The sequence below is a fragment of the Dromiciops gliroides genome, chromosome 3 (assembly GCF_019393635.1).
Source record: "Dromiciops gliroides isolate mDroGli1 chromosome 3, mDroGli1.pri, whole genome shotgun sequence".
Lineage (NCBI taxonomy): Eukaryota > Metazoa > Chordata > Mammalia > Microbiotheria > Microbiotheriidae > Dromiciops > Dromiciops gliroides.
Genome location: NC_057863.1, coordinates 358,917,882 through 358,934,518, shown reverse-complemented (window position 1 = coordinate 358,934,518; position 16,637 = coordinate 358,917,882). Strand labels below are relative to the sequence as shown.

The window sequence follows — 16,637 nt, the reverse complement described above, 5'->3', positions numbered from 1 at the left end:
AGACCTTCCCTTTTTAATTTATCCTCTCCCTTTTAAAAAAAGGAGTGGCAAATGCATCTTCCTGATCTCATTTTAGTCTCTTTCATCTTAGCTACCATAAAGCCCAATCACTTCCTCCAGTAGGTAAATTTGTAGCTATTTTACTTCCAGATACCTTAAACCTTGAAACACTAATCATCTTGCCTCCAGAATCCCTTCAAAATACGTGTTACAGAGAAAGGAAGGAAAAAAATCTAAGGAATTATAATGGCTGCTGTTTGGCTGGCCTTCTGCTCCTGACACCTGCCCTTTCTGTAGCCCCTCCCCCAGGTCTGGATGGAGTCTACTTTAAAGTGAAATGACAGACCAGGACAATAACAACAACATCTCCAGTAACCCCTTTGCTGCTCTCTTCAGTTCCCTGGCTGATGCCAAGCACTTTGCAGCGATCCAGAAGGAACAGCTGAAGCAGCAATCTGGTAAGTGTATGAGCCAACAGCAGCAGACAAGATGACCCAGAATAGGGACTTTCCAAATCCAGTGTGCCTGGGGGCCACAATTAGAAATGGAATTAGAGTTTGTAGCAGGTCAGAATTTTTTCACAGAGGAAAAGTGCCAGGTTTAACAGGTGGTTCCAAGGGGACAGATGCTCATTGTGGACCTAGAGCTGTCAAGCTGTCACTTTTTCTAGTACTGTCAAAAAGCACCTCGTAAAAAACGTCCCAAATTGTCTTTTTTAACATGCTCAGCTGGGGGTGTTTCAGTGTAGATAAGAAGCCGTAAAGGGAAACTCTAGAAAAGATTTTTGACCTGAAAAGAATAAATAATCAGAAGATCTTGGTCCTAGGTTCACTGCCACAGGGATCCTCTCAGGGGTAACTCTTCCTATTCTACTAGTTGTGTTCTATTGTATCAAAATGCTATTAGAATAAACCCCTTAAGAAAGAACACTGGGGGCAGCTAGATGGCGCAGTGGATAGAGCATCGGCCCTGGAGTCAGGAGTACCTGAGTTCAAATCCGGCCTCAGACACTTAACACTTACTAGCTGTGTGACCCTGGGCAAGTCACTTAACCCCAATTGCCTCACTAAACCCCCCCCCCCAAAAAAAAAAAAGAACACTGATCCCATACCCTAATGTAAGAAGATTAGACAGGTTGGTACAGTGGAAAGACTATTGACCCTGGATTCAAAACCTGTCTCTAATCCTCACTACCTGTGTGACCCTAGGCAAGTCACTTAATCTGTACAGACCTCAGTTTCCTCACTTGTAAAATGAGGGGATTGGACTAGTTGATCACCGAAATCTCTTGCAGCTCCGGAGTTTTGTGGTTGTGTTACTGACCGAACCCATTTCCTCACACTCATCAGAAAATGGGACCAGACATAGGATGACTAGGGATCTGGGTTTTCCCATGTAGAATAGGATGATGTTTCTTAATCACTTTGATTGCTCCCATAATTTCCTAAATACCATAGTGTGCTTCTACCAAAAAAAAGGAGAAAGTATCATAGGGTTTCTATGCTTCATCATTAGTGGAGGAGACTTACTGACACTTTTTCCTTATTTTTCCATTTCAAGAATGATTGGAGGGGCAGCTAGGTGGCACAGTGGATAGAGCACCAGCCCTGGATTCAGGAGGACCTGAGTTCAAATCTGGCCTCAAACACTTAACAAGTACTAGCTATGTGACCCTGGGCAAGTCACTTAACCCCAATTGCCTCACAAAAAAAAAAAAAAAAGAAAGAATGATTGAAAATATGCTTGTCTGAATTATAGACTCTCTTGTTGAAAGAAAGGAGAGGTTAAGAGGAGATAATGGGAACATACAGCATGAAAAGGGGAAGAAAGTGGGATAAAAACTAGGGATAGAGATTTGTGTTCTCATGTAATCTTTTTTTTGTTCTACTTTGTATTTTGTAATGTTCCTTTTTTGGTGTTTCTTCAATTCAGAATAAAAATAAAATATAAAAACTGGAAATAGGAAAGGTTTTTGTGCTGATAATGTTTTGAAAGGTTTCAGGGATATTTTTAAGCTCCTTCCATAGTTACCTGTTATACTTCTGATGCCCTAGCTCCTCCTTCCCCACCTCATATAAGAGATTAGGGCGATTAAAGAGGAGGAGGAAGATTGAGAAATGAAAAACAGCAGAAAATGAAGTAATAGAAAATATATTCTAAATGACTGGTATCAAACTTACTCTGGTAAACAGGAAAATCTGTATGGTTTATGTACATCAGGAAGCGAAAGTTAGACTATATGAAATTGGGAGCCAGACAGACAGCAAACAGCGGTAACAGTTCTGGCATGTGCTCTGTTGGGACAAGGTTGGCATCAGGACTACTTCAATTCCCCTGGGTTTATCATGCCATCAGGTCCAACTTGTTTTCCATCAGCAATTAATACTGTGCCAAAAGCTTTATCTTCCTGCTCTGAAACTCATTCTTTATAAGCCCTACTACAGAAAAACAGAGCCTGCTTCTGAATGGTCTCAATGGATTTTCAGAATGTGATTCCACTAGTCTGTAAGAGAGGACTGACAGGCCCCAAATAGCTTATGACTTTTAGTGAATGACACCACTTTTTCAGTCTCCCCATGTGATAACCATATTTGAATGACGTAGCTCTTTAAGATGCCTTTTAGAAGGGAGTTGTACTTTAGTAAGTGTACACTGACTTATGTTCCAGGATTCTGCCAGGAAGCTTGCTTTGCTATTTTCATAAGGAGAAGTACAACTATAGTGGGGGTGGGGGGAACCCAATCTTCTTCTTTGTAAAATTTGCCCGTGGTCACGTTAAAGTTGGGGTTTGTATTCTGCAGTTTAGTTGCCCTGGCCAGGAGACTAACAGTAGTTAATTAATAGTTTAAAAAATACCACATTGCCCATTTTTCTTTCTTCTTTTCTACCTTCCTGTATTGGATTGTTTTCCTTCCCCAGAGAAATGTATGTTTAGCAAGATCAAATTTTCTGGCAGATTGATCCCTCAGCTAGCCCTGATGACTCGGATAACAGTGTGTCGGAAAGTTTGGATGACTGCGACTATTCTGTCTCTGAGATTAGCCGGTCATTCCGTTCCCAGCAGGAGATATGTGAGCAGCTCAACATCAATCACATGATCCAAAGGATTTTCCTCATCACCCTGGACAACAGTGAGTCATCAACTCTATCCATTTTCATAGTCTTCTTACTCTGATCAAGATCACTGTTGGATATTCCCTATAATCATACAAAACTATGGTGCTTTCTGGAGTAAGGAGTTTACATCTCAGAGGAGCATCTTGTCCAGTACAGAATTGTTTGGCATCCGTCCTTCAGCAAGGTTCTTTGTGACCAGTGAGAAGATTTCTATCTTTAGTTCCCTTACTTCTTTGTATTCATTGGGACCATTCTTATGCCATCTGAGAACTCAGAAATTAGTAGAAATACTGCCATGATCAGCATTCAGAGTAAAACAGAGACATATCCTTAATAACAGATAACCATTTCCCAGGTGACCCAAGCATGAAAAGTGGGAATGGGATCCCCAGCCGCTGTGTGTATTTGGAGGAACTGGCAGGAGACTTGGATGAACAAGACTGGCTTGATATGAACAACATTGAGCAGGTATTATTTTTACCTTTACTTGTTCTCTGGAAAAGAGCAAGTCATATGTAATTGTAAAAGAAGCTTGATTCTAAGCCCCTACGGCTTATCATGAGGCATTTAAAATATCTCCATGAGTCTGTAGTGACTTCAGAAATCACACAGGTATACCTCACATATTTGCTGCCAAAAGCAAGCATAGGTACTGTTTCTCCCAACGTTTGATGTAAGAAAAATCAAGTATGGTTGATCAAGTTGGACACCCTCCCATAGTACATCAGGACATCTCGATGTCCCATGGCAGCATGTAGTCTGTGGATTGAAAAGGCAGTGTCAGGTTTGTTTTGAATATGGCTCCACTCCACTTCTAGTCAGTGAATCAGCAAACATTTATTAAGCACTGACTATGTGCCAGGCACTGTGCTAAGCACAAGGGATACAAAAAGAGGCAAAAGAAAGCCCCTGCCCTCAAGGAGTTTACAATCTAATGGAGGAGACAACATAAAAGCAAGTATAGACAAAGAAAGCTATAGAAATGATAAGCAGAAAATAATTAACCGAAGGGAGGCCCTGGAACTAAAAGGGGTTGGGTAAGGTTTCCTATAGAAGGTGGGATTTTAGTTGGGACTTAAAGAAAGCCAGGGAATTTAATCATCAGAGTGGCAGAAGGAGAGCATTCCAGGCCTGAGGAACAGCCAAAGAGAATGACTGGAGCCAAGCGATGGAAAGTCCTGTTCATAGAACAAAAAGGAGGCCCCTGTCACTGGATCAAAGAGTATGTTAGAGAATAAGGTGTAAGAGGGCTGGAAGAGTAAGAGGGGCCTAGGTTACAAAGGACTTTGAATGCCAACAAAGAGCATTGTGTATTTGCTCCTGGAGGCAGTAGGAAGCCACTGGAGTTTATTAAGTAGAGGGGATGGGGAGGTGATTTGATTGGACCTGCCCATTAGGAAGATCACTTTTGTGGCCGAATGGGGGGTGGGTTGGAGTGTAAGAGAACTGAGGCAGGCAGACCCACCTGGGGGCTATTGCAGTTGTCTAGGTGTTGAGGGCTTGCACCAGTGGGAGCGAAGAGTGTCAGAAGAGAGATGTGGGCATGATCAAGAGATGTTGTAGAGGTGAAATCTTCAGGCTTTGGCAATAGATTGGATGTGGGGTAGGGGTGAGAGTACATGAGGAATCCAGGATGGCTCTTAGGTTGTGAGCATGAAGGACAGGGAGGGTGATATTGCCCTCAACAATCACAGGGAAGGTAGGAGGTGGGGAGGGTTTGGAGTGGAAGATAATGAATTCTCTTTTGGACAAATTGAGTTTAAGATGTCTGCTAGACATCCAGTTCATGATGTCTGAAAGGCAGTTGAAGATGCAAGACTGGAAGTCAGCAGAGATATTGGGGCAGAAAAAGTAGATTTGAATCATCAGCATAGAGATGGTAATTAAATCCATGGAACTTTTCAGATTACCAAGTGAAGTAGTAGGGAGGAAGAAAAGGAGAGGTCAAGGAGAATGAGAATGGAAAAAAGGGCATTGGATTTAGCAATTTAGAGATCATTGGTAACTTTGGAGAGAGCAGTTCTGATAGAATAATATGGTTAGAAACCAGATTGGGGCAGCTAGGAGGCACAGTGGATAGAGTGCTGGCCTGGAGTGAGGAGATCAGCGTTCACATCTGGTACCATTGTGTGACCCTGGAGAAAACCTTGTTTTTCTCAGTTTCCTCATCTAGAAAATGAACTCAAGAAGGAAATGGCAAACCACTCCAATTTCTTTGTCCCCCCCCCCCCCCAAAATGGGGTCATGGAGAGTCTGACATGACTGAAACAACAATAAAAAAAAAAAAAGAAGAGAGTGACAGGAGAGAAAGTGGAGGCACCTACCTTAGATGGCCTTTTTAAGGAGTTTGGCTACAAAGGGTAGAAGAGGTATAAGATAATAGTTAGCAGGGATAGAAGGGTCAAATGAGGGGTTTTTTTCAGGATGGGAAGATATGGGTGTGTTTGTAGGCAGTAGGAAATGAGCCACTAGAGAGGGAGAGATGGAAAATGAATGAAAAAGTGAGGATGATGGGACAGTCTGTTAGAGGAAACAAGATGCAATGGAATCTCTTGAACAAGGGTTAGAAGGGTTAGCCAGGGAATGCTTCCTTTTCTAGCATTGGCTAGCAATGGCTTTGCATATTTTTTATGCTCTAGCATTAGCACTGTAATGATTTGCAACTTTTTGTGCTGATTTGTTGTTGTTGTTGTTGTTAGGCCCTCTTTACCCGATTGCTGCTTCAGGATCCAAGCAACCACTTGATTAACATGACCTGTTCCACAACATTAAACCTCTCTGCAGATCGAGATGCAGGGGAGAAGCACATTCTCTGCTACCTTTATTCCTGTTTCCTAAGAGCAAAAGAGGAGGTAGGGGAATGATTTGGAGCACATGTCTTTTACAATGTAAAATATCTCTTCTGTGAATGGCAGCATTTCTACACGGTTTCCCTTTCAGAGTGTTAGTTTTCAGAGGTCTTCTGTATAGCCCATGTTTACTAAATCTTCATTTATAGTCATTATAAAAGTAATCCAGTATCTGCATGTTCTATTTCTGAGAATGGCACCACCAGTCCCCCAGCCAACCAGACTTAAAACCTCAGTAATTTCTGACTTTCCCCCCTTCTAATTTTCCACATCCAGGAAGTTATTGTTTTGTTCTTTCTACTCTTGCATCCATTCCTACTTCAGGCCCTCATTATGATTTGAATTGTTGCAAGAGACTTCTAACTGGTAACCTGGCCCCTAGCTCCTTTGATTTCGACCTCCAGTATATCTGACGTGCTGCTGTTAAAGTCATCTTCATGAAGCCCAATTCATATCATTGCCCTCTACCTTAAAAACTTCAGTATTTCTCCATTGAAGATAAAGTCCACATTTTTGACTTAGAATATAAGGTCCTTGATAATCTAACCCTAGCAGCCTTTATCTCCCATTACTTTCTTTTTAGAATTATTTAAGTAACCTACCAAATTGGATTTGATAAGTGTTGTCTGAACATAGCATGTGGTTTTCTGCCTCTCTAGTTTTGTTCACTGTTTTTCAATTAAAATGCCCTTCTCTTCTCTAATTCCCTTCCCACTGCCAGATTCACCTGTCCAAATCCTTCCTGTCTTATAAAACCTTATGTAAATGCCATTTCCTCCATGAATCCTTTCCTCATTTCCCTGCGCTGAACTCTCAAGCCACACTGTGCCTCATATTGCATTTTCATAGTTTACTTACAGCTAATTTTTTCCATGTTTTGCTATTTCTGTAAACTCTACACTTCACAAAGACTAACTATTTCTTATTTTCTTTTTTCCCATTTATTGACTGCGTGCAAATTTGTTCCAGGTCGAAGGGTCTCAGTCTCTTTTCTCTCCCTTCAGATTACTAAAGTACCAGAAAACCTGCTGCCCTTTGCTGTGAGGTGTAGGAACCTAACTGTTTCTAATACCCGAACTGTCCTCCTCACTCCAGAGATTTATGTTGACCAGAATGTTTAGATCACTGGTAGACCTCTTGTTTGGAAGCAATTCGAGGGGCCCGTAAGTATGGAAGTGAGGTCTAGCGCTTGAACTGTGGGAGCCTTAGGACATATTAGTCTCTTCATGAACGAACTGTCATTTTTTGCCTCTGGTCAAAGTGAAACAGAGCTCAAAGTTTAAAAAATGGGACAAATTGTCTCCCTTTCACTGGAGACTATTTCATTACCTTCAGGAGCTGCCAGGTTTATAACCTAATCAGTACAGATTGACTTATTTTAACACCGAGATGAGGCAGGCCACACTGACTGGGAAAGGAGGGGAAATCAGAAGGAGCATGGGGGCATTTTGGGGAAAGGTAGGCTTGGTAGAAGACCAGAATGGGAGGATTGAAATTGACTGTGGATAAGGAGAGTAGGTCAGGCGGACCTAGAACAGGGATACTTGTGGTGTTGTTGTTGTTTAAAGTAAAACAAGAAAGCAAGCCTTTGGGTTTAAATACTCCTTATTACCTGCATGCCTAGTCTTTCAACAGATAATGAAACAGTTATGTAGTTCTTTAAGGATTGCAAAGTTCGGGGGCAGCTTGGTGGCGCAGTGGATAGAACACCAGCCCCTGGAGTCAGGAGTACCTGAGTTCAAATCTGGCCTCAGACACTTGAGACTTACTAGCTGTGTGACCCTAGGCAAGGTCCACTGAAACCCCATTGCCTCTACCCAAAAAAATTGCAAAGTTCTTTCAACTCTATGAGTTAAATGGTACAAGTATCAGCATCCTACTTTACAGATAATATTTCATAGGTTTAGACATGGAAGGAAACCCAGACCATCTAGTTGAATTTCCTCATTGTACCATGAGGAAACTGAGACCTAGGAAGGTTAAATGACTTACCCAGGATCACACAAATAGGCATCAGAAATGGGATTTAAACCCAGATCCTCTGATTCCAGAGCCAGTTTATACCATATGATGCTGCCTCAAAGGTCAAAGGCTAGTGAATGTCATTTATAGAGAAGCAGGGTTTTGGATCAGTATGAAGAATAAATTTCTGAAAGAGTGATCTCAAAAACCAATCAGTCAGTTGTATTATATCTGGGGATATAAATACAAAAGCTGAAACAGTCCTTACTTGTAAACCACTTATATTCTAATGGTGAAAACAAGAAGTACATACAGAATAAATGTGAAGAGAATAAATATAGTCATTAAATACAAGGTAGTTTGGGAAGGAAGGCATAACTCCAGTAGTTGGTGTGGGGAATCAAGAAAGGTTTCATTTAGAAGGTGGCCTTTGAACTGTATCTTAATAGAAGAGGGTGTATCTGACATAAAGGTCCAGAGATGGAAAATGGAGTGCTATGCGTGGAAAAGAAAGAGAAGACTGCTTTTGCTCCATCATTAAGTGAAGGACAGGAAGCAGTGTCCAGTGATGCTGAACAGATCAGTCAGGGCCAGGTCATGAAAGTCTTTAAAAGCTTGAGAGCAGTTTCTATTTTATCCTAGAGGCACTAGGAAGCCATCGGCCTTGGGGGTCCCACTGTCAGTGGATAGAATGAACTGGAGAGACTTGAAGCAAGGCAGCCAATTAGGAGGCTTTCAAAATAATCTGTTCAAGAGCCTGAACTATTTCTTTAGATGGTAGCTGTGTGACAGGAGAGAAATGTAAAAATGGCAAAATCTGACAATTGATTAGACGTAGATGGCGTGAAGGAGAGTGAGTTCAGGATAATGCCAAGGTTATAAACCTGGAAGATAATGGACCTTTATCAGAAAAAGGGAAATTTGGAAGAGTTTTGTTGGGAAAATAACGAGTTCAGTTTTGAATGTTGAGTTTGAGATGTCTGTGGAACCAAGTCCAATATGAAGTGTTCCCTAGGCAATTGGGAATGCAGAATTAATGCTCAAGGGAGAGACAGATCCATGAGACACTCTCATAGAGACAGTGATTAAATCCATAAGAATGGCCTGCTTTATTAGGAGGACTTATCAGAGGTGGGATTTAAAACCATGTCCTCTGACTGCAGAGCAAGTAAGCTCTGGATTTCTGCACTGTACCATTCTGCCTGATGCTTACCATGCATGGCCTTTAGCTCAGTGCTTTGTGTTTAGTAAGCTTTTAGTCAGTGCATTTTCATTGGCCATTACATGATTTGCCCATGATCACACATGAATTTGAGGCAGGATTCATGTCTTGATCTCCTAACTCCCAATCCAACAATCTTTCCATTACACCATGCTGCCTTTCTTTCCAAGGAAGCCATAGCCAAATCAGTATAAGTACAAATATGAAGAAGGGGAAAGTACCAGATTTATTTAGCCATCTTAAGTTTCTCTGGCCCACTTTTTCTTCCCATTTTCTTGGGAAATTTCTTTTTATTAGATTTTGAAGATGTAACTGAGTTCCTTGAAGAGGTCATTGAAGCCTTGACAATGGATCAGGAAGTTCGGACATTTCAAGAAGTCATGGTTCCAGTATTTGACATTTTGTTGAGCAGAATAAAAGACTTGGATCTCTGTCAAATTTTGCTATATACATATCTAGATATGCTCCTCTATTTCACAAGGCAGAAAGATATTGCAAAAGTAAGTCCATAACTCTGAAAAGGTCCTATTGGGGTCTTTTGTGCTAAGGATCCAGTATTCTCTTCTTAAGTGATTTTCAAATGACTTAGCCCAATGTAATTATTATCTTTATGCTTGAGAGAAACAAACAAAAAGATGAATTCTTAGATTCTTAGATCTTGACACAACAATCTTAATTATTCCTGTACAGAGACAGCAACAGCTCATTTCCACTTCCCTGCAGGTTTTTGTAGAGTACATTCAGCCCAAGGACCCCAGCAATGGACAGATGTACCAGAAGACCTTACTGGGAGTAATTCTGAGTATCTCCTGCTTGTTAAAGACTCCAGGGGTAGTGGAGAATCATGGCTACTTCTTGAATCCATGCCCGATCCAGGTCCCCAGGAGATCAAAAGTCCAGGAGGCCAAACATCCATCAGGTGGAACTTCTCACTTGGATACCAGGCCCCAAGCCTTAAGGAAAACAAAGGGTCTTCTGAAAATAGTTGTAAATAAGGTGGTTTGAGCTCCTTTTAGGGAGCAAATAATTTTCATTGATCATTACAGAAATAGTTGGTGTTCTGTAGTTACTGCTGAAAAAAACAGGGCTCCTATTGAAGTTCAGGGAAAGCAAAAAATACAACTGGGATGGTGCTTGAGAATAGGCTACTAGAGGGTGCAGTAGTCAGTCCTCATTGCCCCTTGCTACTTTGCCATCCACGTCGATTTCTTCCCAAACCCTACAGTTCTTCATTTCTCATTTATAAGCAAAGCCTTTAAATCCTCACAGGATAAGCCAAAAATTTGCTTTAACAAGGAATGCTCTCTGCCCTAGGCAGAATTCACTTTACTTAGACACCTGGAGATCTGATATAGTAGGTAGGGGAGCTTTAAGCCTCCCCCATCACCATTCAATCAATATGACTTTCTCCAAGGCTAGCCTTCTCTCTTCAGCTCCTTATCAAGAAATCTCCATTATGGAGGGTCCAGAAGTTCCAAAGAGAAATATGAAGTGGAAAGTGAAGGGCAAGATTGGCATGTTGTTAGAAATGAATTGACATGGTGTTTGCCTGTATTAGGAGTGTAACATTGAGACTTTTTGGTGGTGTTTTGTTGTTGGTTTTTTAAAACAGTTCATGGCTCAGTTCCACGAAAAGATTTACCAGATGCTGAAGAACTTACTCCAGCTCTCCCCAGACACCAAGCATTGGATCTTGTCCTGGCTTGGAAACTGCCTATATGCCAACGCAGGCCGCACCAAGATCTGGGCCAATCAGATGCCTGAAATCTTCTTCCAGATGTATGCCTCAGATGCCTTTTTCCTGAATCTGGGTGCTGCCCTTCTAAAGTTGTGCCAGCCATTTTGCAAACCTAAATCCCCTAGGCTGCTAACCTTTAACCCGACCTACTGTGCCCTCAGTGAGCTGAATGATGAAGAGAGAAGGATAAAAAATGTGCATATGAAAGGTAAAACAAAAAAGACTGGTGTCAGACCTATATTGTATATATGTGTTGTCCAGTGTAGTTTCGTCTCTTATATTTGCACCTTTCTGTCTTAGTCTCTTTCTGAGGAAAAAGAGATGAGGCAGAGGGGAGAGATGTAAGAAAGGTAACTATAACAATGCATGAAATTACCTCTGGTAATTTTCAGTTGTACTCTTGATTCTACCATGAGTCCCTTTTCTCTGGCGTTAGCATCTAAGAGCCAGGTTACAGGCTGTTAATTTTATCTCTCTCTTTTTTTTTTAAAGGTTTGGATAAAGAGACTTGTTTGATTCCTAAAGAGAGTGACCAGGAGATGCAGTTTGCCCAAAACTACAACCTGGTAACAGAGAACCTGGTCCTGACACAATATACTTTGCACGTGGGTTTTCACAGGTTTGTAACTCCTCCATTGTATGATATAATCACTATCTATAACCAAGATTGTCCTAGGTGAATCTCAGAGGTATAGTCTGATTCAAGACTCCAGATTCACAACAGGCGGGGGTGGGGAGTAGGGGAGTGGGGAAGGTATATTGAATGTAGTTGTTGCTTATTTGAGAGAACCTTTAAAAATTGTAGTTATGCCAGTCTCAGTCTATAAGACATTCACTAGCACTTTGTGGATAAGGGATCAACAATTTTAAGTTTTACTCTTAATTCTTTTTATCACATTCTTCTGGGAAGACCGAATTACAATAATTAATCAACCAAGCATTTATTAAATGTCTACTGTGTTCCAGTCACCGTACAAGATTTTGGGGATACAAGACAAAACATGTTCTCACAGAGCTTATATTCCATCAGAGATAACACTTGCATATTAGTGTGTTTGGAATAAATACAAGATAAATGACATAGTTGTAGATCCCCATGAATTCAAATCCAGTATCAGATACTAACTAGCAAGTTACCTAACCTCTGTTTTCCTCAGTTTCTCATGTGTAAAATGGAGATAATAGCATCTCCCTCCCAGGGTTGTTGTGATCTAATGAAATAGTATTTGTAAAGGGCTTAGCACAGTGCCCAGCACATAATAGGTCCTAAAGAAATGCTTATTCCCTTCCCTCATTCCTCCTTCCTCCTTCCTCCTTCCTCTTTACTCCACTAGCAACTGGTGAATCACAAGAGGCTTCATGCATAAGGTGATCTTTAAAGGAAGCAAAGGATTCTGTGTCAGAGGTAAGAAGGCAATAGTGTATTTTAGGCATGGAAGATGGCTAGCCCAGAGACATAAAGAATTGAGGTGGAGTGCCATGCATGAGGAACAGAGAAGGCCAATTTGGCAAGACTGCAGAGTTCAGGAAAGGGGAGCAGCGTACAAGGAGACTGGTAAGGGAGATTGGGGCCAGGCTGTGAAGGGCTTTAAAATAAGCCAAACAAAAAGAATTTCTATTTTATCCTAGAGGCAGTAGGGAGACAGCGGTGCCTAAGCAGGAGAGTGACATAGTTCTGCCTTCACTTAAGGAAGCTCATTTCGGCAACTCTGCAGAGTTGGGTTGAAGTAGAGAAAGAACAGAGGTAGGCAGGCCTGTTAGGATGTATTACAAGAGTAAGAAAGAGGTGGTGAAGGCTAAAACTAAAGTAGTGGTTGTTTTGAGTATTGATAGAGAGACAGATGAGAGAGCTGTGGTAGGGGTAGAAAAAGCAAGATTTGAGCATTGATTGGATATGTGGAGTGAGGGAAATTGAGGTGGAGAGGATGGTATTGACATTACTAACCTGGAAGAATGGTTGTACCCTTGACAGTAATAGGGAAATTGATTAGAGAGGTGGATTTTGTCAGGGGAGGAGGAAGAGTGAATTACATTGGACTTACTAAATTTGAAATACCTATGAATATCTAGTTGGAATTTCCAATAGATAGTTGGTACTACAGAACTCTCTTTACATATTCCCTTCTGCTCTTGAGTCCTTGATAGCCTTGTTTATAATGAAAAGGGCCAGAATGCTACACAGGAATGGGAGTAGGAAAAACTTGAGGAATATCTATGTGAGATATTCAGCTCCAAAAAGGATCCCTAAAAACCTTTACGTTAAGAACGAGAAGCTTTTTGGCATGTGGATTTTGATTACAAGAAGGTTGTGGTTCCAAAAACTTAAAAGCAAATGAAATGTTTCCATTCTGGTCAGTAGTATTTCATAGAATAATTTTTCTTATTGGGTTATCATATAAGGGAGAAAAAATCTAACACAATTAGTGGAATGGTAAGGTAAAGAAAGCCAGATAAGACAACTTTAAATGAATAGGGAAAAACTTAAAACTAGAGGACTTTTCAAAAGTCAACTTAAGATTTCTGAAAATGTTTTAAATTTTAATTCTGCCTACTTGTCAAAAGCATTTCAAAACCCAGAGTATCATGTAGATTAACATTTCTTGTAAATTTTTCTGTCTCCCTCAGTTTTATTTAGCTCAAAATAAAAACTAGGTATACAATACTAAGAAATCATGGCTTTTGCCTCCTATTGTGGTCTAAAACTATTGCACAAGGCTAGATGGAATAAGCCATTTATTAAGTACCTGCTATTTGCTAGGCAATATACTAGATACTTTGCAAATATTATCTCACAACAACCCTGTGAAGTAGGTATAATTATTCCCATTTTACAGTTGAGGAAACTGAGACAAACAAAGGTTAAATGATTTGCTCAGAGTCACTGCTAGTAAGTCTCTGAACCTAGGTTTGAACTCAGGTCTTCTGGACTCCAGTCCCAGCCCTATATCCACTGCACCACCTAGCTACCTCTAAGCAGTTCAACAAAAGCAGCCCAATATACCAACAGAGCCTGACAACATATTCAGTGTTCCATACCTACATGTAGTACCCCACTCTCCTTCAAGGTGCCTAGCATAATCATTATAATTATACAGTTCGTATAGTAGTGTAGTGTGTTTCCTTTTCCATTATGTGTGTGTGTGTGTGTGTGTGTATATATGTATATATGTGTGTGGAGAGAGAGAGAGAGAATTTTCCTGATAGGCTTACTTCACTTTGCATCGGTTCATATTTCTTATCATGTTTCTTTTCAGTCATATTAATTATTAACAACATAATCCATTACATTCATGTACCAGGATTCATTTAGCCATTACTCACTGGATGAACATCTACTTTGTTCCTATTTTTTGCTACTGTAAAAAATGCTGCTGCTAGAAATATTTTGATTGCTCTCGCACCTATCTATATTAGACTTCCTTGAGTTAAATGCCTAGCAATGGTGTCTTTGAGTCAAAAGACATCACTATTTTAGACAATTTTTAAAGCAGATTAGCAGGTTGCTTTCCAGGATAGTTGGGTCACTTCGTTGTTTTCTAAAATAAGAAACTAATAGGTTGTGATCTACATTCAACTTAACTAAAGAAGTTCCTCACGTCAATTCAGCAGATATTTATTAAGCATGAGCTTTGTGTGGGTATGGCATTGTGTTTCCTACCCTTCGACTCTCCTAATTGTTCCAGTTTGCTTCCATTGTGTTGCAGCTGGGTTTGGGACTTCGCCTTTCCTCAATCCTCTTCTTCTCTTCTCTCCATCCTACCCCCATCTGAACACACACACACACACACACACACACACACACACACACACACACACAAACACCCTCTCCATCATCCATCCATTCAACAAACATTTTTGGATACCTGCTGCGCCCTGGGTAGTCTCTGACAGACCTACCTCCTTTCAGCCTCCCAGACTTATTCTGTCTGGTCTCCCCTGGGGCAGGTTGCATGACCAGATGGTAAAAATCAACCAGAGCTTGCACCGGCTGCAGGTCGCCTGGCGTGAGGCTCAGCAAAACGCCAGCCCCACCGCGGATAGCCTCCGAGAGCAGTTTGAGCGCCTGATGACCATCTATCTCTCCACCAAGACTGCCATGACTGAACCACAGATGCTACAAAACTGCCTCAATTTGCAGGTGTCCATGGCTGTTCTTCTGGTTCAGCTAGCCATTGGCAACCAAGGCACAGAGCCAGTAGAACTGACCTTCCCTTTACCGGATCAGTACAGCTCTTTGGCTTATGTGCCAGGTGAGTTGGTTCTTCCTTGGGAGCTTCCTGTTTTTAACTGACAGAGCTGAACTGAATCATTCCAAAAGTTTAAGATGCAGATTAAGTTCCCTCAGTGTTATTTTCAATCCTTTCCAGAGAAATACCTTTTTAATGTTACATATGTTGTCTAGTGGTAGAACTGTGAAAGGAACCCAGTAAGTCAGAAAACATTCTGCTGCAGATTAATAGAATTTCCAAAGCAATTGGTTTCATTTAAACACTAATATTCTTACATAAACTTTTACCTATCTAAGGACCTCCTCAATGATATAGTTTTTACATTGTTAACTTTATACAAGGTGAACCACTTTTCCTGATACTTTTTCTGATGTGAAGTAAATATCTTCAATCTTATGGCTAGATTCTAAATACTATTATTTATAGAAATATCACTTGTGGTCTTCCTCAGAAAAACGATATTCGTTATTGGTTTATTCAACAATTCAGGTACCAACTTCACTAATCAATTAGTGCCTAACTTTAGAATGTACCACTCTAGGTGCTGGAGAAAATACAAAAATAGGGTGTCCCTACCCTTAAGAAATTACTGGATAGGTGGTTATGACCAAACTCATATGTGATACAATCAGTGATGTTTATGTGTAATAGAAGCACAAAATCCTATAAAGACAGATGAGAGATCACTTTCAGAGAGCTTCATGGAAGAGGTGCTGTTTGATCTAGGCCTTGAAACATGGGTAAGATCTTAATAGGCAGGAGGATAGAGGAAAGACATTCCAGTTATAGAGAGGAGAATGAGCAAAGATGGGAATGTGCAAGACTTTAAGGAGATGACTGTTGTTAAAAGGATGGCTATTAATCCATTTTGGCTACAGTAAACTGTATGTGAGGAAGAGGAGTATGAGATGTCTAAAAAGCTACACCCAGAAATGTTTGTAATGGTGGTGGTGTGTGTATCATGAGGAATGTCATCAACAATCAGGATGTGAGTATTTTACAGAAACTCCTCAAACATCCATATAAGTATTTTTTAAAACCAACAGTTAGCCTTGGGAGTCAAAGAGGAAACAGTAGCATAGTAAGTCACTTTGCTAAACTCTGTAATCATTGCTTCGATGTACTCAGACCCCTATACCATTACTGCTCAATCAACTACATGTGGATAGATATGGAAATTGACTTAGTAAATATAAAAAGTTCCTCATCTAGTCCTGTACCTTGACTGGAATTGACCTTTCCAGTAAAATTTCACAAATCAACTGAAAGTCTCTCTAATTTAAGCTCTACCATAAATGTGGAATAAAGGAGAATGTAAATGTTGCTGCTAAGTGTAAAAGGATCAAACCAATCAAGAAAAACAAGTGAACATTTACATTTGCAGAATTTTTTGCGGATAACCTGGGAGATTTTCTTATTTTCCTACGGCGCTTTGCTGACGACATCCTGGAGACATCAGCTGATTCCCTGGAGCAAGTTCTTCATTTTGTCACCATTTTCACTGGGAGCGTAGAGAGGTA

General features: G+C 40.6%; 1 protein-coding gene across 1 annotated transcript in view; it reads left to right on the top strand.

The window, feature by feature from the left end:
• UBE4A (ubiquitination factor E4A) overlaps positions 1 to 16,637 on the top strand; it is a 36,631-nt gene that overhangs the window by 6,763 nt on the left and 13,231 nt on the right. Inside the window, 13 exon segments of the mRNA XM_043992717.1 lie at positions 298 to 470; positions 2,936 to 2,958; positions 2,960 to 3,131; positions 3,473 to 3,585; positions 5,817 to 5,969; positions 6,971 to 7,082; positions 7,085 to 7,129; positions 9,448 to 9,650; positions 9,874 to 10,058; positions 10,753 to 11,096; positions 11,381 to 11,507; positions 14,834 to 15,138; positions 16,502 to 16,634. Coding sequence (XP_043848652.1) covers positions 338 to 470; positions 2,936 to 2,958; positions 2,960 to 3,131; positions 3,473 to 3,585; positions 5,817 to 5,969; positions 6,971 to 7,082; positions 7,085 to 7,129; positions 9,448 to 9,650; positions 9,874 to 10,058; positions 10,753 to 11,096; positions 11,381 to 11,507; positions 14,834 to 15,138; positions 16,502 to 16,634 — 2,048 coding nt within the window. The 5' untranslated portion in view covers positions 298 to 337.